The 24,857-nt window shown below is 45.9% G+C and overlaps 1 protein-coding gene across 1 annotated transcript; it reads right to left on the bottom strand.

The window, feature by feature from the left end:
- Window positions 1-2,991: 2,991 nt before the first annotated feature.
- Window positions 2,992-23,911, bottom strand: B4GALT5 (beta-1,4-galactosyltransferase 5). Its single transcript, XM_040330858.1, has 9 exons — window positions 20,082-23,911; window positions 15,063-15,197; window positions 14,068-14,181; window positions 12,712-12,833; window positions 10,894-11,010; window positions 9,500-9,687; window positions 7,485-7,607; window positions 7,248-7,349; window positions 2,992-3,990 (listed from the first exon to the last, which is right to left on the bottom strand). The coding sequence occupies exons 1-9, from the start codon at window positions 20,185-20,187 to the stop codon at window positions 3,843-3,845; spliced, it is 1,155 nt and encodes a 384-aa protein (XP_040186792.1). The 5' UTR covers window positions 20,188-23,911; the 3' UTR covers window positions 2,992-3,842.
- Between the last annotated feature and the right edge of the window lie 946 nt (window positions 23,912-24,857).

Genomic DNA, 24,857 nt, shown 5'->3' with positions numbered 1-24,857 from the left:
TCCCATTGATACCAATGATGGGGGCGCTATTCCTCCCATTGATACCAATGATGGGGGCGCTATTCCTCCCATTGATACCAATGATGGGGGCTCTATTCCTCCCATTGATACCAATGATGGGGGCTCTATTCCTCCCATTGATACCAATGATGGAGGCGCTATTCCTCCCATTGATACCAATGATGGGGGCGCTATTCCTCCCATTGATACCAATGATGGGGGCGCTATTCCTCCCATTGATACCAATGATGGGGGCTCTATTCCTCCCATTGATACCAATGATGGGGGCGCTATTCCTTCCATTGATACCAATGATGGAGGCGCTATTCCTCCCATTGATACCAATGATGGGGGCGCTATTCCTCCCATTGATACCAATAATGGGGGCTCTATTCCTTCCATTGATACCAATGATGGGGGCGCTATTCCTCCCATTGATACCAATAATGGGGGAGCTATTCCTCCCATTGATACCAATGATGGGGGCGCTATTCCTTCCATTGATACCAACGATGGGGCTCTATTCCTTCCACTGACACCAATGATGGGGGCGCTATTCCTCCCATTGATACCAATGATGGGGGCGCTATTCCTCCCATTGATACCAATAATGGGGGCTCTATTCCTTCCATTGATACCAATGATGGGGGCGCTATTCCTCCCATTGATACCAATAATGGGGGAGCTATTCCTCCCATTGATACCAATGATGGGGGCGCTATTCCTTCCATTGATACCAACGATGGGGCTCTATTCCTTCCACTGACACCAATGATGGGGGCGCTATTCCTCCCATTGATACCAATGATGGGGGCGCTATTCCTCCCATTGATACCAATGATGGGGGCTCTATTCCTCCCATTGATACCAATGATGGGGGCGCTATTCCTTCCATTGATACCAATGATGGAGGCGCTATTCCTCCCATTGATACCAATGATGGGGGCGCTATTCCTCCCATTGATACCAATAATGGGGGCTCTATTCCTTCCATTGATACCAATGATGGGGGCGCTATTCCTCCCATTGATACCAATAATGGGGGAGCTATTCCTCCCATTGATACCAATGATGGGGGCGCTATTCCTTCCATTGATACCAACGATGGGGCTCTATTCCTTCCACTGACACCAATGATGGGGGCGCTATTCCTCCCATTGATACCAATGATGGGGGCGCTATTCCTCCCATTGATACCAATAATGGGGGCTCTATTCCTTCCATTGATACCAATGATGGGGGCGCTATTCCTCCCATTGATACCAATAATGGGGGAGCTATTCCTCCCATTGATACCAATGATGGGGGCGCTATTCCTTCCATTGATACCAACGATGGGGCTCTATTCCTTCCACTGACACCAATGATGGGGGCGCTATTCCTCCCATTGATACCAATGATGGGGGCGCTATTCCTCCCATTGATACCAATGATGGCGGCGCTATTCCTCCCATTGATACCAATAATGGGGGCTCTATTCCTCCTATTGATACCAACGATGGGGCTCTATTCCTTCCACTGACACCAATGATGGGGGCGCTATTCCTCCCATTGATACCAATAATGGGGGCGCTATTCCTCCCATTGATACCAATAATGGGGGCACTATTCCTCCCATTGATACCAATAATGGGGGCTCTATTCCTCCCATTGATACCAATGATGGGGGCACTATTCCTCCCATTGATACCAATAATGGGGGCTCCATTCCTTCCACTGACACCAATGATGGGGGCGCTATTACTCCCACTAAATAGATATTTGCCAGCACACCAAGGATCGTCACAAAGTGGCGTCCAAACGGGCAGTTTATTTCATGATCACAACACAAGAAAGGTGCAAGGCTTCGGAGTCACGTAGGACCCCTTCGTCAGGCATGACGTCACATGCCTGACGAAGGGGTCCTGCGTGACTCTGAAACTATTCCTCCCACTGACACCAATGATGGGGCACTATTCCTCCCACTGACACCAATGATGGGGCACTATTCCTTCCACTGATACCAATGATGGGGCACTATTCCGCCCAATGACACCAATGATGGGGCACTATTCCGCCCAATGACACCAACAATGGGGCACTATTCCTTCCACTGATACCAACAACGGGGGGCACTATTACACCCATAATATCAATGATGATTCATTGTTTTATGCCAGGACATTTTTTCCTCCAAATGGCCACAGTCCAGCCCCCTAAAGTTTGAATGACAGAAAACTGGCCCTTTGTTTAGAAAGTTTGGAGACCCCTGTTCTAGGTCCTTTGACAGTTCCTCTAGGACGGTTCTTGTGCCCTAAACCGCTGGTTAATGTCGTAAATTATTGCTTTTTTTTAGGCAGATTCAGAAAGACTTAGGCCGGCGTATCAGTAGATACGCCAGCCTAAGTCTGAATCTGCGCCGACGCAAATTTAAGCGTATTCTGGTAACCAGATACGCTTAAATTAGGCTAAGATACGAGCGGCGTAAGTGTCTTACACCCTCGTATCTTAAAGTGTAATGTTTAGGCTGGCCGCTAGGTGGCGCTTCCATTGCGGTCGGCGTAGAATATGTAAATCACTAGATACGGCGATTCACGAACGTACGCCCGGCCGACGCAGTACAGATACGCCGCTTACGTAAGGCATTTTCAGGCGTATAGTTATTCCATCAAATAGCTGGACTAGTAATGCTAAGTATGGCCGTTGTTCCCGCGTTAAAATTTGACGTCGTTTGCGTAAGTCGTCCGTGAATAGGGCTGGACGTAATTTACGTTCACGTCGAAACCAATATGTCCGTGCGGCGTACTTAGCCGCAATGCACACTGGGATATGTACAGGGACGGCGCATGCGCCGTTCTTAAAAAACGTCAATCACGTCAGGTCACACTTCATATACATAAACCACGCCCCCCCACATCCTCATTTGAATTAGGCGCGCTTACGTCGGCCCCATTTACGCTACGCCGCCGTAACTTAGCAGGCAAGTACTTTGTGAATACAGTACTTGCCTTGCTAACTTACGGTGGCGTAGTGTAAATACGATACGCCGCCGCAAAGATGCGCCCGCCTACCTGAATCCAGCTATTTGTGCGCACCTAGCTATAGTAATGTCCAGGTGTACAAAGCCTATGTTCTGCCATCTACCAGGACCCTATGGGACACATAATGGAGCCTACAGCCTCGCTACAGCCTATGTGATGGCCATTGGTCCTTCACCCACTACACACATCATAAGACACTGTCCACCCTGCTCAATAAATAAGAGAAATGAGACCAATGAAAAGATCTGTGTTGATGGTACAGTAAAACCTCAATATCCTCCCCATGGGAGAGGTGCCCTCCCGACTCTTTGCGCCCCCTGTTGGCAAAGCAGCTTGGGCTCATGGAGTGTAACTTTTGCAGTTCCTCGAAAGTTCCTCTTCTTGTGACAATTGAAGATGTATCCCCCCCCCCCCTATCTTATTATACATATTGGATAACCCCTTGTATGACATTTCCGAGGACACGGGAGCTGGAGGAGGAGCGGTTCACAATACTGACTTCTCCCATCTATGTAAACAGGAAATGAAGCTTATATACCGTATACTGCCACTTCTGTAAGAAGTTATAAATATCTGCATACATCGAGATAGATATATTTGAAATATCAGGTACAAAGTCCTCCCCAAAGAAAGTCTTCCATCTGGTAATATGCAGGTGCCTTGTGGACGCCGAGGCTGTCCTTCGTTTCCAGCGAGCGTTGCCTCTATGGCGGCCAGCTCCACGACGAAGATGGTAGTGTCTATCCGAGCCTGCCGCAGCCTGCGCCATTTCATACGCTTTGAAGGATCCGTCTGGTCAGGAAGTAAAGATCTCTATTGAGTTCAATAATCACTCACCACAGCCAGCTCCGGGGTTAGCTCTACCGTGATGTTCTTATATAAATTTTCATAGGTGATTTGCGGAGAGTACTTCAGGTTGTTCAGGCCGTCAATGTTCTGACGCTCTTTGGATCTTCTTAGTAAAGTGTAACTGAAGGGGGAAAAAAAACACAGGATGAAGAATCCAGCTTCATACGATGAAGAATTCAGCAATCATACGATGAAGAATTCAGCAATCGTGCAATGAAGAATTCAGCAATCATACGATGAAGAATTCAGCAATCATACAATAAAGTATTCAGCAATCATACGATGAGGAATTCAGCAATCATACGATGAGGAATTCAGCAATCATACGATGAAGAATTCAGCAATCATACGATGAAGAATTCAGCAATCCTACAATGAAGGATTCAGCAATCCTACGATGAAGAATCCAGCAATCATACGATGAAGAATCCAGCAATCATACGATGAAGAATTCAGCAATCATACGATGAAGAATCCAGCAATCATACGATGAAGAATTCAGCAATCATACGATGAAGAATTCAGCAATCATACGATGAAGAATTCAGCAATCATACGATGAAGAATTCAGCAATCATACGATGAGGAATTCAGCAATCATACGATGAAGAATTCAGCAATCATACGATGAAGAATTCAGCAATCATACGATGAAGAATTCAGCAATCATACGATGAAGAATTCAGCAATCCTACAATGAAGGATTCAGCAATCCTACGATGAAGAATCCAGCAATCATACGATGAAGAATTCAGCAATCATACGATGAAGAATCCAGCAATCATACGATGAAGAATTCAGCAATCATACGATGAAGAATCCAGCAATCCTACGATGAAGAATTCAGCAATCATACGATGAAGAATTCAGCAATCATACGATGAAGAATTCAGCAATCATACGATGAAGAATTCATCAATCATACGATGAGGAATTCAGCAATCATACGGTGAAGAATTCAGCAATACTACGATGAGGAATTCAGCAATCATACGATGAAGAATTCAGCAATCATACGATGAAGAATTCAGCAATCATACGATGAAGAATTCAGCAATCATACGATGAAGAATTCAGCAATCATACAATGAAGAATTCAGCAATCATACAGCAATCATACAATGAAGAATTCAGCAATCATACGATGAAGAATTCAGCAATCATACGATTAAGAATCCAGCAATCCTATGATGAAGAATTCAGCAATCCTATGATGAAGAATTCAGCAATCATACGATGAAGAATTCAGCAATCCTATGATGAAGAATTCAGCAATCATACGATGAAGAATTCAGCAATCATACGATGAAGAATTCAGCAATCATACGATGAAGAATTCAGCAATCATACGATGAAGAATCCAGCAATCATACAATGAAGAATTCAGCAATCATACGATGAAGAATCCAGTAATCATACGATGAAGAATTCAGCAATCCTACGATGAAGAATCCAGCAATCATACGATGAAGAATTCAGCAATCATACGATGAAGAATTCAGCAATCATACGATGAAGAATTCAGAAATCATACGATGAAGAATTCAGCAATCATACGATGAAGAATTCAGCAATCATACGATGAGGAATTCAGCAATCATACGATGAAGAATTCAGCAATCATACGATGAAGAATCCAGCAATCATACGATGAAGAATTCAGCAATCATACGATGAAGAGTCCAGCAATCATACGATGAAGAATTCAGCAATCATACGATGAAGAATTCAGCAATCATACGATGAAGAATTCAGCAATCATACGATGAAGAATTCAGCAATCATACGATGAAGAATTCAGCAATCATACGATGAAGAATTCAGCAATCATACAATGAAGGATTCAGAAATCATACGATGAGGAATTCAGCAATCATACAATGAAGAATTCAGCAATCCTTCGATGAAGAATTCAGCAATCATACGATGAAGAATTCAGCAATCATACGATGAAGAATTCAGCAATCATACGATGAAGAATTCAGCAATCATACAGCAATCATACGATGAAGAATTCAGCAATCATACGATGAAGAATTCAGAAATCATACGATGAAGAATTCAGCAATCATACGATGAAGAATTCAGCAATCATACGATGAAGAATTCAGCAATCATACGATGAAGAATTCAGCAATCATACGATGAAGAATTAAGCAATCATACGATGAAGAATTCAGCAATCATACGATGAAGAATCCAGCAATCATACGATGAAGAATTCAGCAATCATACGATGAAGAATTCAGCAATCATACGATGAAGAATTCAGCAATCATACGATGAAGAATCCAGCAATCATACGATGAAGAATTCAGCAATCATACGATGAAGAATTCAGCAATCATACGATGAAGAATTCAGCAATCATATGATGAAGAATTCAGCAATCATACGTCACATGACCTAATGCCATGGCAGCTGAGGTAAAGGCCGTTGACCTAACATACCAGGTTTAAGTCACATGACCCTGAATGCAACCCAGCAGGATGTTGTTAATGACAAGAAATTCCTTCCTCACCCAGATCTAAACTCAGAGGCACGGATTCACATACACTTGCGCCGACATATCTCAAGATACGCCGACGTAAGTACAAATGTGCAGCGTCGTATCTATGCGTCGACCCACATACTAAGATACGCCTAAAAATAGGCTTCCTACGACCGACGTAACTTGCCTACGCCGTCGTATCGTGGGCGCATATTTACACTGGGCGCATTTGCCGCTCCCATAAATTTTCTATGCACATATGCAAATGAGGGAGATACGCCGATTCACGAACGTACTTGCGCCCGGCGCATAATATACACGGTTTGCGTAAGTCGTAGTCCGGCGTAAAGTTATTCCCCATATATGAGGCGCAACCCATGCAAAGGTATGGACCAGGGAACAAAAGCCGTCGTATTTTACGTTGTTTACGTTGTACGTGAATATGGCTGGGCGTAGGTTACGTTCACGCCGTAGGCAGTGATCCGTCGTATGTTAGGCATTTGTTCCGACGTGATTCTGAGCATGCGCACTGGGATGCGTCCACGGGACGGCGCATGCGCCGTTCGTTATTCGTATCTGTCTGGCCCATCATTTGCATGGGGTCACGCCTCATTTGCATGGCTCACGCTCACTTCCACTTACGACGACTTACGCCAAGGAAACCCAGTGCAGATTTGGCAGCACTGGCTTTGTGAATTCGGTGCTTGCCTTTCTGCGCTACGTCGGCGTAGCGTATATGAGATACGCTACGGCGGCATAAATATGCTCCGATGTATGTGAATCCGGGCCAGAGTCTTCTGCTTGCAGGAATCGAATCTCAAAATAGTTTTGCATCCTGTTTTTGACCAACACAATATGATTTTTTTCCTTATAAGCAGCAGACTTACCGCCCCAGAAACTGGACCTCTCCTCGGTGGTGGTGGGGAATGGACTTATATTTTCCAATATCACCTTCTGGACGTGTCACGTTGTATCCGGCATACTGCACCCTGGGAAGGAGAGAAGAGTCATGTTTGAGCTTGTTATACACCATAGTGGTGATTGGACAGGAAGTGCTGTGTGTCCGCTGGCTTCTCCTTTAGCCTCTCCAGTTCTTGACCATCCCAGTTCTCTGCTGGTCTTACCTGTTCCAGAGGTCATCATCCTCTCCGCCCCAACCCCAGAAGGCGTTAGGAAAACCATTAATGTTCTGGAACTGCTCCACCGTCAGGCCGCTCACACCTCCAAAAAACTCCTTATAAGGTAGCCTGGGCGGAGAATACAGAAAGCAGAGCAGCTATTAGCTGGCAGAAAGGGCATGTCTGAATATAGAGGACATGGCCTATGAGAGCAAAGAGATTTACAGTACAACTTTTATAAGAACTATATTGATCACCATGCTGATCCTATAGCTTTAGTACTTTCTCAGTCTGTAGGCAGGTGCAGTCTATTTTCTCCACTGCAGGTGGCGCTCAGCTGCAGCTGCAGTGCAGAGGCAGAGGAAGTCAAGGGGAACATGGTTCCTCTATGGTTTCCTGGGTCACAGGGTCAGCGTTCAGGTTGGATGCTGACAGCCCATGTGACTCTGGTGGCCATCTTGGTGTCAGGCAGAGTCTATTTACGTCCATGCCTCCCTAGACTGACATGTTGTTAGTGTCGGGACAGATCACCTGTCTGTCAGGGACAGTAATAGCAGCAGGGAAAGGTTCCAGACGGGAAGGGAAAGAATAGGGATCTGGTACTCCTCCTGGAAACCTTTTACCCTCTGGCTGGGACCAGCTAGGCCGCATTTCTAACCCTCAAGACAGATGCTGTAAGCTTGGCTGAGATCTACTCTGCTGTTCACCTGTGAGTGTTCCTGGTTGGGCTGCCTTCTGCCGGGCTTGTTGTGTTTAGTTGTATTCTGACTACAAGTTCTTGCAACTGAACTGTGTGTGTAGGGCCGATCCTAGGGTCACAGGTGCCTGGGTGCAGAAATATTTCTGGCGCCCCCACATGGGCGTGGTCTTTTAACTAACTCCCCTTTACAAATGTTTCTATGGCAATGACTCAACCACAGATATGCCCCCCACAAAATCTTCATTAACCTGGGATCCTTACACGATCTCTTAACAATAAATAAAATACAGGAAGAGAAGCAGAGTACTTTATGCAGACATAGTACAGGAGAGGGTCAGAGACTGCAGACGTAGTACAGGAGATGGTCAAAGACTGCAGACATTATACAGGAGATGATCAGAGACTGCAAACATAGTACAGGAGATGGTCAGAGACTGCAAACATAGTACCTGAGATGGTCAGAGACTGCAAACATAGTACCTGAGATGGTCAGAGGCTGCAGACATAGTAAAGGAGATGGTCAGAGACTGCAGACATAGTACAGGAGATGGTCAGAGACTACAGACATAGTACAGGGGATGGGCAGGGGCTGTGTATCCTATGCAATCTATCATGCCATAAAACATCTAGAGCAGGGGCAGCCCAGAGCATGTGTAAAGGGATGCTGGGGATACCACCCCCCCAGCACACAGCACAATGAACACTGTGACTCACCTCGGTTCTCTCTCTGTGCAGCCCAAGATAGAGATGGGAGGGGGAAGCATTCCAACTGGATTTGGTGGAGACAGTGCGGGATCCAAGACTCCCAGTGTGAGGAATTAATTCCTGCACATCAGCACTCAGCAGCCACTGAAAACTAGAACCCTTGTGTCAGGAAGAGGAGCGGCCCCTCCACCGAGCACTGCCAGACTGGATGGCTACCCTATGCTCACACATCAGTTCTAGACGGACACACATCTATGCTCAGAACACTAGCTCTGGACGGACACAAACAAGGAGGGAAGGAGAGAAGGAGGGAGGGGAGAACTCTGGCACTTCAGCGCCACCACCTCTGCAGGCGCCTGGGTGCAAAGTACCCTGTGCACCCTGCCTAGGATCGGCCCTATGTGTGTATGAGTTACTGCTGCTGCACCCTCCCACAAGTCACTGACCTGAGAAATGCAGATCAAGAAAGTCAGAGAAAAGTCAGAAATCCATATCTGCATCCTTGTTCTGGATGCAGAGTCAAAGTATTCAATTCAGAGGGTCGGCATGGAAGCCAGGCACATCGCATTTTTAAAAGGGGAAGTTACCAAAGGCAAAGTCACACAGGGGAACTCACAGGTACATATACTTGTCCAGCTTTGCGGCGAAGTGCCGTGGCATATTCTGACAGCCATAATAATTGCGGTCGTTCTCCGGAACGTGGTCAACGTCATGAAATATCAGACAGTCCCAATCCAAATCCTTCATTGCTTCAATAAAGCCGATATTAAAGAGCATTGCACGGTTAAATGGCTGATTCCCTGTCTGCAAAGAAAAAACAATATAAGTCAGCGAGCTGTTGGGACAGTGCGGTAAGTACTGAGGACTAAAGTTCTATGGAATTTTAGGAATACAATTTTTCCTTACCAGCATCCTCCCAATGTCATACACAAGAAATAAAGAGGATGGAAATGATGGGATTGGAGGTAGTAGGAAAAGTCATCTGCGGTACCGGAACCAGAGATCCGAGGTTGGGGTGTCAGAGATCAAAAGGTAGGGGATCAAAAATCTTAGGTTGAGCTACCTGAGATCCAAGATTGATTCTGACATTGTGAGTTCAGGGATATGAAGTAGGGGGATCTGAGATCTAAGGTTGGGGGACCAGTGATCTAAAATAGGGAGATTATTAGATCCACGTTAGGGGAATCAGAGATCCAAGGTGGGAAGGTCTGTGATTTGAGGTTGAGGGATCAGAGATCCAAGGTGGGGAGGTTTGGGATTTGAGGTTGAGGGATCAGAGATACAAGGTGGGGAGGTCTGGGATTTGAGGTTGAGGGATCAGAGATCCAAGGTGAGGAGGTCTGGGATTTGAGGTTGAGGGATCAGAGATCCAAGGTGGGGAGGTCTGGAAATTAAGGTTGAGGAATCAGAGATCCAAGGTGGGGACGTCTGGGATTTGAGGTTGAGAGATCAAAGATCCAAGGCTGGAGAATCAGAGATCCAAGGTTGGGGGACCAGAGATTTAAGGATGGGAAAATCACAGGTCAAAGATCCGAGGTTGGGGGATCAAAGATCTGATGATGGAGGATAAGAGATCTAAGGTAGGGGAATCACAGGACTGAGGTGAAGACAGTAGATGGCTGTCACACCTTCTCCTCTTAAAGCTGAAGGTGATATCATAACCTTGGCAAAACTCTCTTTCTCCACTAGGTGTCAGCAGTGTTCTTTATAAATTACAGAGAAGTGCCATATACACCAACATTGGTCAGCCTTGTATCAACCAACTGCACTCTTCTTGTACTATGCTCCACTTTGTAAATGTTGTTTAGTCAATAAGGAGAGCTAAAAAAAAAATGTTTAAACACAAATGACAGCAGCTGAAAAAAAAGTAAACTAATAGATAATCTCTAATCTGGACCAGGACCAGTATCTGATCTATTCAGTATGAAATAATCTTACCAATACTTTGGTTAATCAATACAAAACACGAATTCAGCAGGACAAGAGATGGACGGAGTGCTGTTCTCTTACCTGTTCGATGACGTAGAAGGCAAATTGCAGTCGCTGTCTCTGCAGCATAGGAATGAGGTGTCTGAACAGAACCGGGAGATGCTCATGTCGATTCCGGAATGGGATAAGGATGGCAACCTGGAGACATGGGTAATACAAGATACACTATATTGTCAAAAGTATTGGGACACCTGCCTTTACACGCACAGGAACTTTAATGGCATCCCAGTCTTAGTCCGTAGGGTTCGATATTGAGTTGGCCCCGCGCTTTGCAGCTATAACAGCTTAAACTCTTCTGGGAAGGCTGTCCACAAGGTTTAGGAGTGTGTCTTGACCGTTCTTCCAGAAGAGCATTTGTGCGGTCAGGCACTGATGTTGGACGGGAAGGCCTGGGTCGCAGTCTCTGCTCTACTTCATCCCAAAGGTGTTCTATAAGGTTGAAGTCAGGACTCTGTGCAGGCCAATCAAGTTCCTCCACCCCAAACTCGCTCATCCATGTCTTTATGGACCTTGCTTTGTGCACTGGTGTGCAGTCATGTAGCAACAGGAAGGGGCCGTCCCCAAACTGTTCCCACAAAGTTGGGAGCATGAAATTGTCCAAAATGTCTTGGTATGCTGAATCCTTAAAGGGGTTGTAAAGGTTAATAATTTTTTTTAAAAACAAACATGTCATACTTACCTCCACTGTGCAGTTCATTTTGCACAGAGTGGCCGATTCTCCTGTTCTGGGGTCCCACGGCGACTCTCTCGACTCCTACCCACAATAAATAACCCCTTGCAGGCGCGCTCCCGTCTCATACACGCTGCGTCCATAGACACAGAGTGTATGTCTCGGTCCCGCCCCCCGGTGGCTGCATCATTGGATTTCATTGACAGCAGCGGGAGCCAATGGCTGCACTGCTATCAATCTATCCAATCAACTCCGAGAAGCAGTGGAGAAGAGGACGCCGTGGACGAGCCGAGCAGGTGAACAAGCTCAGGTAAGTAAAACGGGGGGGGGGGGTTGTCATGGCTCATAAGCTCCCTCTTATAGACGTGGCTATCCTGATGGCAATTAGATAGAATGGGCCAGATTCTAAAAAGAGATACGACGCCGTATCTCCAGATACGCCGTCGTATCTCTGAGTTGCGCCGTCGTATCTATGCGCCTGATTCTTAGAATCAGTTACGCATAGATTTCCCTTAGATCCGACAGGCGTAAGTTTCTTACGCCGTCGGATCGTAACTGCATATTTACGCTGGCCGCTAGGGGCGTGTACGCTGATTTACGCGTCGAAATATGTAAATCAGCTAGATACGCGAATTCACGAACGTACGCCCGGCCGACGCAGTACAGTTACGCCGTTTACGTTAGGCTTTTCCCGGTGTAAAGTTACCCCTGCTATATGGTGGCGTAAGTGCGGCGTACCAATGTTAAGTATGGCCGTCGTTCCCGCGAAATTTAAAATTTTTACGTCATTTGCGTAACTCGTCCGTGAATGGGGCTGGATGTAATTTACGTTCACGTCAAAACCAATACGTCCTTGCGGCGTATTAGGAGCAATGCACACTGGGAGATTTCTACGGACGGCGCATGCGCCGTGAGTAAAAAACGTCAATCACGTCGGGTCACATAGCATTAACATAAAACACGCCCCCCTGTCCCACATTTAAATTAGGCGGGCTTACGCCGGCCGATTTACGCTACGCCGCCGCAACTTATGGAGCAAGTGCTTTGAGAATACAGCACTTGCCCGTCTAAGTTGCGGAGGCGTAGCGTAAATCGGATACGTTACGCCCGCGCAAAGATACGCGGATGTACGAGAATCTGGCCCAATATCTTTAAAACTTGGTCCTTACCTTCCAACGTGGGACACAGTCTCTGGGCTTCCAGTGACCACCCAGTTTGATGGCGTCTTCATCAAAGAGTTGTTGGATGTCACTCAACTGTACTTCACTCACGTTGACCTCCATGGGGCCTTCTAGATTGTGGGGGGGGGGGAAAAAGGACAATTACTGGTGAATCTGTCAGTGCCCCATTATAGAGAAGAGTGTAGGCAGGTGCAGTCTACTTTCTCCACTGCAGGTGGTGCTCTTCCAGAGCAGCATTACAGTTGGAGAGGAAGTCAAGAGGAACACGCGCACCTATAGTCCAGATTATTTGATACAGTATATCACAGTGTTGCCAACCGTACGTATTTTTACGGACAGTCCATAAAAAAACGGGCACTTTTTCCCCCGTTCGTAAATGTCCGTGGTTGCGGGAATGTGGCAGTAAAAATAGTCAAGATCTGTTTGGCTTGGGACTACACATGGAGATTGGAGGCAGGGGGTGATGGTGGCTGCGGTGGCACCGCAGAGGGGGATAGAGGCTGGGGGCAAGGGAGGCAGGGGGAGATTGGAGGCAGGGGGTGTTTGTGGCACCGCAGAGGGGGATGGTGGCACCGCAGAGGGTGGGGGATGGAGACAGGGGTTGTTGGTGGCACCGCAGAGGGGGATGGAGGCAGGGGACGATGGAGGCAGGGGTTGATTGGAGGCAGAGGGCCTGGGGGAGATTGGAGGCAGGGGGCCTGGGGGAGATTGGAGGCAGGGGGAGATTGGAGGCAGGGGGTGATTGAAGGCCCTGCAGAGGGGGATGGTGGCATTGCAGAGGGTGGGGATGGAGACGGGTTGTTGGTGGCACCTCAGAGGGGGGTGGAGGCAGGGGACGATGGAGGCAGGGGGAGATTGGAGGCAGGGGGGAATTGGAGGCAGTGGGAGATTGGAGGCAGGGGGAGATTGGAGGCAGGGGGAGATTGTGGCACCGCAGAGGGGGGTGAAGGCAGGGGGTGTTGGTGGCAGAGGGGGATGGAGGCAGGGGGTGATTTGACTAAATAATTTGCCCTTATTATATCGAAAATAACAAAAATATGTTTTTTTACCTTAATATCTACCTTAAATCACATTGCTATTTGCCTAGCGTACTTGTTTGTAGCCTAAATACTGAAACTTGCACCTAAAAATGTAATTTAGTAACTTTTGTGACAGGACAGTAAAAACGTGGCTGCGCCAGTAAATTTTGGGTGTCGTGCCAGTAAATTTCAATCTGGTAGGTTGGCAACACTGGTATATCATATTATTTAGATTTGCTTTTATGGGGCTTCAGAAGTAAATAACTTATACAGGCCAAGTGTCGATCACAATGGTGCCCTACTGGTCACCGATCTCTTGACTCACTCATGAACGGGAGGCGCTCCGGGCACTGAAGATGCGGCAGGTAGGTGAAGTCTTCGGGAAGGAAAGTCGTGGTCTGAATATAGGAGTCATTGTTGCTGAAATAGATGGGATATTCTGAAGAAAAACACAGATGGAAAGGTATGATCAGGAACCTGAATGTGATATTTATATATCAGAACTGCCACTTCCATTGTGAGTTTCAGGAAATAAGAGTTAGCATTCATTATCCTTCCACTGAGAACACTCGATGGGTACCCTGGGAAATGTAAAAAGGCATTATAAACCTTCAGCTTTTGTTTTTCACCTGCATAAGATGCATTGATCATGTAGTTTCATGGTGGTGTTCTCAACATGGGCACAAGGTGCTTTAGGTGGGGGGGGGGGGGGGCAGAGCCTGTGAGCCTGAGCCATGTTGAGGGCATGTGACCTGGGTATGGTTCAGGAGCGCTCGCTTGTCCCTCTCTTTTCTTACTTGTTGGGCTGCATACACAGATAAGGGTCCGGTATAGATTTTGGGGGGACCCCACTCCATTTTTTTAAATAAATTTGGCGTTGGGTTCCCCAAAATCCATACCAGACCCAAAGGGCCTGGTATAGATTGGGAGGGGGGTCCCACGCAGTTTTTTTACCGATTTTTTTCTTTTATTGCTGCCAATTCTTGTTTTTACATTTAGCTGTCAGTCGGCTGGCCCCCTCCCTTTTTTGCATTACACCTGTAAGTGGCCCGATGGTCCCCACCCCCACCCCCCCGCATATTATCTTGCGTCAGGAGAGAAGAGAATACACTTTTTCATCAGCACCCCTCCCCCCCCCTCCCCGATTCTCTGCTCCAGGGGGGCCCTGCCTAAAGCTTTGTAAGGGGCCCTAACAGTTGTGAGAAGGCTGCCCTGGACACATGCATTGTGATTGGACAGGGATGTGTCGTATTAAGATGGGGGACACTGTGGATTGACTCCCAGCCCTCAGTGTGTTTGTGGTCACCCCTGTGTACCTACCTGTGTCATTACTGCTGTTGTTCCTCCGTGCGTACGCACTGCGCACCATCTGCTCATACACCTGTGCTCCTATAGTGCGCATGTTCTCCCGTATGAGGATACCACGAGCTTGCATCATGAAAAGATAGGTGTTCACTGCGGAGACACAACAAGGAGACGTCATGTACTGAGCTTCCCATTGTATCAGTATCTTGGGGAGGATGGAGGAGATCGGCCAATCAGAAAGCTGCTTTCACTGCAAACTCTGTAGATAAAATGCTGCATGAAATCTGATTGGCTGTTAGGCAAACACAGACATTTTTCTCTCCTCCAAACAATGAGGGAAAGTTATTACAACCAATCAGAATCTGTCATTCTCCATATGTACTATCAATGGCGGTGATGATAACTACGAGGAGATGAGGACAAGGAGGTTCTGCTTGTGGGATCTACTGAGAGATGGGGAACCATTCAAGGAATGGAGGAAGAAAACGGACACTTTACTGGCAATTCTTCCCCCCCAAATAGGGCATGAAGCTGGAGGACGATGATGAAGAAATACAAAGATAGCGAATTCACACCAACTGATTAAATGTCTTACACACAGTGAGAGAAGAACATGTTACATGACATGAAGCAGAAGGCTGGGGATGAATAATGGATAAGACACATGAGAGGAGTGCAGACAGGTCCCCTGTGGCCCCCTCCCTCCTGTATACACATGTGGCCCCTTTGTTCTCTCTTCTGTATGCACCTGTGGCCCATCCGTCCTCTCTCCTGTATACAGATATGGTCCCTCTGTCCTCCCTTCTGTATACACCTGTGGCCCCTCTATCCACCCTTTTGTATACACCTGTGGCCCATTCGTCCTCTCTTCTGTATACACCTGTGGCCCCTCTGTCCTCCCTTCTGTATACACCTGTGGCCCCTCCATCCTCCCTCCTGTATACTCCTATGGCCCCTCCATTCTCCCTCCTGTATACTCCTATGGCCCCTCCATCCTCCCTCCTGTATACTCATATGATCCCTCCATCCTCCCTCCTGTATACTGCTATGGCGCCTCTATCCTCCCGCCTGTATACTCATATGGCCCCTCCATTCTCCCTCCTGTATACTCCTATGGCACCTCTATCCTCTGTCGTGTCTACAGATGGGTTCCCTGTGGCCCCTCCTCTGTACTTTTACCTGTATACAGCCCTAATACTTCACATTATGGCTTCATCTTTTTTTTTTTTTTTGTGCGTGTTCTCGAGAGAGGAGCCGGACTGCAGGAGTTGGGAGTAGGCAGGCCCAGCGGCAATCTGCCACCTTTCTCCATGCCCTGGGTGGCAATGGCAGGTGTGTGAGGGGGTCCTCCCACACAGCCCGCCCTACCTGCTCCGCTTTGAAGCCCAACTGGGCTTCAAACTCTTTTTAGAGACCGCGTGGTCAAAGTGCGTGCATGTTAACTCAATTTCGAGTGCGTGTAAGTGTGGTGTTTTTTGTGGGAGGGGGGTGGGCGTACTAAGCACAGGCTTACCTCGCATAGCACACCCACCGGGAGCCGGGCTGAGACCACCAAACTCAATTCACATGTAGCCGAGACCGGGATCCGAACCCCTAGCTGCAGAGGTGAATGGCTTGTCAGCGCAGTGCCAATCGCGTTGAGCCACCGCAGCTCCCTCTTATGGCATCTAAAGCCAAAACTAAAACCTACCAGTATTGTTTTCTGCTGTGTCCTACTGGGAAGACTTCCCTTCACTTCCTGTTCCAAAGATGCAACAGGAAGTAAGAAGAAGTCTCTCCAAAATTAAATTAACTCCCTTATTGCCACTGGAATGGACCTCCATTGTAGGAATAACTATTTCTGTTTTATTTATTTTATTATTTTTTACATCGCCTGGATGGTGGGTTACTGCAAATTTACCGCCCTACAATAATGTGAACGGGCCCTACTCCACTCAGTCACCATAGGCCCCAACACCTATACTAGCTTATTACACTTAAACCTCTGAACTTCACTTGAGCCCTTCCACTCATCTGCACGTATAATATGGTTGTATGTTGTCTGCGGTTCAGTGTTCAGGTGATTCCTCCTGTTATCATGGCTTTATAATTGCCTTACCTGCTGTTTTCCGCTTGCTCAGAGGCCGATAAATAGGACTCAGGGGACACCACAGCACTGCACAGAAAGCAGACTGCGAGAGCAGGAAAAAAAAGGCGCCGTAACCTGGGGACCTGTGTGCTTATATTGTAATCCCAGAGCCACCCAGAGTGTTCTCTAGCACTCCCTCACCATCTAATAGAAAGAGATACTTCTACCGGCATTGAGTCTTACATTTAGGCAGTAGCCTAGGGCCCAGTGGATTTCCAGAGGTGTCCAATCTTCCCTTATGCCGCGTACACACGATTGGATTTTCCGTCAGATAAACCTCGGATGGTTTTTCCGACGGAATTCCGCTCAAGCTTGGCTTGCATACACATAGGGCCAGATTCTTGTAGAATCCGCGGCGGCGTAGCGTAAGCCATTTACACTACGCCGCCGCAAATTACTGGAGCAAGTGCCGTATTCTCCAAGTACTTGCTCCGTAATTTGCGGCGGCGTAGTGTAAATGGCCCGGGGTAAGGCTGCGTAATTCAAAAGGGGCGGCTTGTATTTAAATTAAGCGCGCCCCTGCGCCGATCGAACTGCGCATGTGCCAGGCGGAAAAATAGCCCAGTGCGCATTGCTCCAGCTCACGACGGAAAACGTCAATGACGCCGACGTGAGCGTCATTGACGTAAAGTCGTATTCGCGGACGACTTAGGAAAACAACGTAAACGACGGAAAAAGCCGACGCTGACCCGACGCCATACTTAACATGGCATACGACGGACCTTCGTAAACTTGCCCCTCATATAGCAGGGGCAAGTTTACGCTTACGGAAACGTCGTAAATTCACTGCGTCCTCCGCGCGTACGTTCGGGAATCTCGCGTAAATAGCTAATTTGCATAGACGACGGGGAAAAGACGAGGCGACACCTAGCGGCGGGAAAAAAATTGCATTTAAGATCTGACAGCGTAAGAGCCTTACACCTGTCAGATCTAAGGGATATCTATGCGTAACTGATTCTAAGAATCAGTCGCATAGATACGACGGCCCAGATTAGGACTTACGACGCCACAAATGGCGTTGCGCCGTCGTAAGCCCTTTGAGAATCTGGGCCAAAGTCACACAAAAGTTCTCTGAACTTTCGTCCGTCAAGAAGGCGGTGACGTACAACACTACGACAAGCCGAGAAAATTAAGTTCAATGCTTCCGAGCATGCGTTGAATTGTTTCCGAGCATGCGTCGGAATTTTGCGCATCGGAATGGCTACAGACGATCGGATGAAAGTCCGATGGAGCATACACACGGTCGGAATTTCCAATCGAAAGCTCACATCGGACTTTTGCTGTCGGAATTTCCGATCGTGTGTACGGGGCATAAGGCTTATTTTAGATGTGAGGCTAGGAGGCAGGAAAAACAGGCAGAGCCAAAGTCTTACTCTAGGGTGACCAGACATCCTGTCCCCCAACAGGAAAGTATTGATCTCCATGCATGGGTGGAGGAACCATCTATTACACCCGGACAAGACGAGGAGCCACCAACATATCATAATGACTGCTTTGCATGAAGTCTTCTACGTATTATTTTACTTTCACAGGCATAGCTCCCAACTGTCCCTGATTTTGAGGGACTGTCCCTGATTTCAAGGCAATTTCCCTGATTTCAAGGGAATGTCCCTGATTTCGAGGGACTATCCCTGATTTGGAGCAATGTCCCTCTGTCCCTCATTCGTCCCTCATTTATATATATATATATATATATATATATATATATATATATATATATATATATATATATATATATATATATATATATATATATATATATATAATGCACTTTTTATCTATCAAAAAGTGTTTTCCAGCGCTAAACCTTTCACCTGATTTCTAAATTGCTGCATTTGTAAATTTTAAAAGCCAATATAAAGGAATAGTAGTGGCAAAAAAAAGCAATTGTGGGTTCAACCAATCTTGTTTTTCTGTACAAGTCTCCTTTAAGGGGGCATGACAAGGGTGTGTGTCCTATGCCTGAATGCTCTTGCTGATAGGCGTCCCTCATTCCCATCTCAAAAAATATATACAGTATATATACAGTATTCAGAATCGCAGTTTTTGGCGATCTGAATACTTTGAAGTGTAAAGGAGGGATTTGAGGTCTTTTAGACCTCCGATCCCTCCATAAAGAATACCTGTCACCACCTATTACTGTCACAAGGGATGTTTACATTCCTAGTGACAGCAATAAAAGTGATATATTTAAAAAAAAAAACACAATTTAATAATGTAAAAATAAATAAGAAAAAAAAATTAAAATGTAAAGCGCCCACGTCCCCCGCAAGCTCGCACAGCAAAGAAAACGCACACGGACGTCGCGCCCGCATATGTAAACGGTGTTCAAATCACACATGTGAGGTATCGCCACGATCGTCAGAGCGTGAGCAATAATTCTAGCACTAGACCTCCTCTGTAACGCTAACCTGGTAACCTTAAAAAAAAATGTAACCGTCGCCTATGGAGATTTTTAGATACCGTAATTTGTCGCCATTCCACGAGTGCGTGCAATTATAAAGCATGACATGTTTGATATATTTTTAATTAGCGTAACATCATCTTTCACATTATACCAAAAAATTTACTAACTTAACTTTTAAAAAAAAAAATTAATTCATGAAAGTAAATTTTCCCCCAAAAAGTTGCGTTTAAAAAAAAGCTGCTGCACAAATACCGTGTGACATAAAATATTGCAACAATCACCATTTTATTCTCTAGATTCTCTGCTAAAATAAAATATATATATATATAATGTTTGGGGGTTCTAAGTAATTTTCTAGCAGAAAATACGGATTTTAACTTGTAAACACCAAGTCTCAGAAAAAGGCTTATTCATGAAAGGGTTAAAGCTAAGTCCCTATCACTAGCAATATTCATCCATCAACACACACATATAAATGATATATATAAATGTCTCTTACCTATTCCTGGAGCCACATAAATGAAATAAAGAAAAGAAGAGGACAGGCAAAAGAAAAAAATGACCACCAGCACAGATCGGTTTGGAATTCGGGCAATCTTCCTCATGGCACAATATGGAATCTTCGAAAATGAGATGTAAAAAAGGAAAATGTGCAGTTACTGGATAGAGGAAGGGGGGGTCACATCCACATATTAATGGGCTCAGGGTGACAACGGATAACAATCGGCGATCATATCTGAAAATTAGAGGTTATGGGCATGGTAATAAGGGGGGAGGGGACACATCCATAGATTGTGCGTATTTAATAATGAATGATAGTCAAATGTTTCCTGGAATTAAGAAGGAGTCTCCAGATGTAGAAGAGGGATATCCCGTAGATTTTGGGGTCTCCTGATATAGAGGAGGGAATATTTCATAGATCTCAGGGTCTCCAAATATAATGGGGGGAATATTTTGAAGATATTAGAGTCTACGGATATAGAGGAAGGTTTATTTTCTACATATATATGGGTCTCTGTATATAGAGGACAAACATTCCACATATATCACAGTCTTTATAAATGGAGTAGGGATATTCTGTCTCTATATACAGACTAGGGGATGTTCCGCAGATATCGGGGTCCCTGTATATAGAGGCGAGATTGTTCCACGGATATTGGGGTCTTTGTATATAGAGAAGGAGATGTTCCACAAATTTTGGAGTCTTCGGAGAAAGAGAAGATGTTCCACAATTATGAGAGTCTTCAGATACGGAGGAGAAGGTGTTCCACAGATATTGAGGTCTTGGTATATAGAGAAGGGGAATTTTCCACAAATGTCAAGGACCTTTAGATATAGAGGAGATGTTCCACAGATATTTGTGTCCCTGTGTATAGAGGAGGAGATGTTCCACAAATTTTGGAGTCTTCGGAGAAAGAGAAGATGTTTCACAATTATTTGAGTTTCAGATAAGGAGGAGAAGGTGTTCCACAGATATTGGGGTCTTGGTATATAGAGAAGGGGAATTTTCCACAGATGTCAAGAGTCTTTTGATATAGAGGAGATGTTCCACATATATTTGGGTCCCTGTATGTAGAGGAGGAGATGTTCCACAGATTTTGGAGACTTTAGATTTAGGGGAGAAGAAGTTCCACAAATATCAGAGTCTTCACTTATAAAGGAGGAGATGTTCCACAAGTATTAGGGTCTTCAGATATAGAGAAGAAAATGTTCCACGGATATTGCGGCCACTGTATTGGAGGAGATGTTCCACAGATTTCGGGGTCTCTACATATATAGAGAAGGGAATGTTCCCCAGATTTTGGAGTCTTCAGATTTTGGGGAGAAGAAGTTCCACAAATATCAGAGTCTTCACTTATAAAGGAGGAGATGTTCCACAAGTATTAGGGTCTTCAGATATAGTAAAGAAAATGTTCCACAGATATTGCGGCCACTGTATTGGAGGAGATGTTCCACAGATTTCGGGGACTCTATATATAGAGGAGGGAATGTTCCACAGATTTTGGAGTCTTCAGATTTAGGGGAGAAGAGGTTCCACAAGTATTAGGGTCTTCAGATATAGAGAAGAAAATGTTCCATGGATATTGCGGCCCCTGTATGGGAGGAGATGTTCCACAGATTTCGGGGACTCTATATATAGAGGAGGGAATGTTCCACAGATTTTGGAGTCTTCAGATTTAGAGGAAGAGATGTTCCATAGATATCAGGACTTCTGTATATAGAGGAAGGGGTGTTCTACAGACACTGTGGCCTCCTGGTATAGAGGAGGGATATTCCACAGATATTGGGTTCTCTGTCTTTAGGGAAAGTGACGTTCCACAGTTGATGGGGGTCTCCAGATATAAAAGGATAGTCCACAGATGTCAGGGGTCTCCAGATATAGAGTATGGGAGTTCCACTGATGTCAGGGGTCTTGTCAGGGGTCTTGAGATACAGAGGAGGGGATATTCCACAGATGTTGACGGTTTACCTATATTCAGGAGAGATGTTCCACAGATAACAGGGGTCTCTGGATATAAAGAAGGAATATTCCACCGATGATGGTATCTCAGATTATAAGAGGAGGCAGGTCCACACATGTTTGGGAGCCTCTAAATATAAAGGACATGGTAGATCCACAGATGATAGCACCTCTGATGATAGTGAGGGCAAAGTAGGTCCACAGATAATAAAGAATCAGATAGTTGAGACAGTAGATCCACAGACGACGGGGTCTACAGAAGAGACAATAGATCTACAGATGACAAGGGTCTCTGGATATAGAAGAGAGGAAAGATCTACACATGACAAGGGTCTCCAGATGTAGAAGCGACGACCGATCTTCAGATGATGAGGGTTTCTGGACGTAGAAGAGGTGTAGGATCCACAGACGATTGGTGGTCTTTGTATGTAGAAAAAGGTGGTAGATCTGTAGATAACAGATCTACAGATGATGAAGGTCTCTGAAAGATCTACACACGACGAGGGTCTCAAGATGTAGAAGAGACAACCGATCTTCAGATGATGAGGGTCTCTGGATCTAGAAGAGGTGTTGGATCCACAGACGATGGGTGGTCTCTGTATGTACAAAAAGGTGGTAGATCCGTAGATGATGGGGGCTACTGGATATAGAGGAGATGGTAGATCTGTAGATGATGGGGGTTACTGGATATAGAGGAGATGGTAGATCTGTAGATGATGGGGGTTACTGGATAAGAGGAGATGGTAGATTCAGAGGTGCCAGTGATCTTAATGTATGAAGTAAAGGTAGATCCACAGATGACGAGGGCTTCTAGATAGAAAAGAAGGGGGGTTATAGAAGAGATGACAGATGATGAAGGTCTCTGAAAGATCTACACTACACAACGAGGGTCTCCGGATGTAGAAGAGATGACCGATCTTCAGATGATGAGGGTCTCTGGATGTAGAAGAGGTGATGGATCCAGAGACGGTGGGTGGTCTCTGTATGTAGAAAAAGGTGGTAGATCCGTAGATGATGGGGGCTACTGGATATAAAGGAGATGGTAGATCTGTAGATGATGGGGGCTACTGGATATAAAGGAGATGGTAGATCCGTAGATGATGGGGGCTACTGGATATAGAGGAGATGGTAGATCCGTAGATGATAGGGGCTACTGGATATAAAAGGAGATGGTAGATCCGTAGATGATGGGGGCTACTGGATATAGAGGAGATGGTAGATCCGTAGATGATAGGGGCTACTGTATATAGAGGAGATGGTAGATCCGTAGATGATGGGGGCTACTGGATATAGAGGAGATGGTAGATCCGTAGATGATGGGGGCTACTGGATATAGAGGAGATGGTAGATCTGTAGATGATGGGGGCTACTGGATATAGAGAAGATGGTAGATCCGTAGATGATGGGGGCTACTGGATATAGAGGAGATGGTAGATCTGTAGATGATTGGGGGCTACTGGATATAGAGGAGATGGTAGATCCGTAGATGATGGGGGCTACTGGATATAGAGGAGATGGTAGATCCGTAGATGATGGGGGCTACTGTATATAGAGAAGATGGTAGATTCAGAGGTTCCAGGGATATTAATGTATGAAGTAAAGGTAGATCCACAGATGACGAGGGCTTCTAGATAGAAAGGAAGGGGGTTGTACCGCAGAGCAGAGGTAGAAACACGAGTAACTGGAAGGATGGAGATAAATGGTAATCCCAGAGAGGGCTTCGGAGTCTGCAGCAACTCCTCAGCAGGTGGGCATCATGCAGAACAAAGGGGGCCCTGGGCAGTTCCTGGAAAGGGAAAGTGATAGGGGAGGACAGTGAAGAGAAGGGGGTTCCCTTAGCTGCTAGTCTAATGCTGAGCAGCTCATGAATGGGAAGAAAGAAGCCTGGGAGGGGGAGCGAGGAGACATGGAAGTGGGTGTGTTCTGGCAGAGACTGTCTACAAACTGCCAGCTGCAGCAGATAGCAGACAGGTCAGAGCTATGTCCTCTGCAGAAACTCACAGCGGCCAATCAGAGATCTCTCCCTGCCTCCTACAACAGATCAATGCTATTAGGAATAGGAAGGTTTCAATTGTCCACCGTGATTGGGTTGAGGTGATGAATAGAATATTCATAGTGGACACAGTGAATACAGACAGATGTGTGGCTGTGCATCACCCCGTGCATTACTGCAAAGGAGCACAAATCCCTCTTTCACAATTATGCCCTGTACACACGATCGGATATCTGATGGAATCTAATCCGATGGATTATTTAGTCGGATATCCGATAAAGCCGACTTTCATCAGTCTTGCCTACACACCATCGGTCAAAAAATCCGACCGTGTCCAAACGCGGTGACGTAAAACACTACGACGCGCTAAGAAAAATTAAGTTCAATGCTTCCGAGCATGCGTCGACTTGATTCTGAGCATGCGTGGATTTCCACATAGACGATCGTTTTTTTCTATCGTTTTTTTATCCATAGGACAAATTTAAAACAAGTTCTATTGTATTTCACCGATGGAAAACAAACCGATGGGGCCCACACACGATCGGTCTGACCGATGAAAACAGTCTATCGGTCTGTTTTCATCGGACAAACCGATCGTGTGTACACGGCTTAACACTTAATTTTATCTCAGTTTAGGGTTTGCTGTTTTTATCTTTATGCATCGCGCAGCAACAAAAGAAATAAAGGGTTAATTTCACATTTTAGGATAGTGAACGAGTTGTGCAAATTATTAGACATGTGCACACTGAAATATTTTGTTTCGGAATTTCATTTTAGTCCGAAAAATGTATTCATTTAGTTACTCCGGAAATTCGTTTTTA

Source organism: Rana temporaria, chromosome 12 (genome assembly GCF_905171775.1).
Source record: "Rana temporaria chromosome 12, aRanTem1.1, whole genome shotgun sequence".
In the NCBI taxonomy this organism is placed as follows: domain Eukaryota; kingdom Metazoa; phylum Chordata; class Amphibia; order Anura; family Ranidae; genus Rana; species Rana temporaria.
The sequence above is the reverse complement of the archived record's forward strand: the minus strand, read 5'-3'. Positions and strand labels throughout refer to the sequence as shown.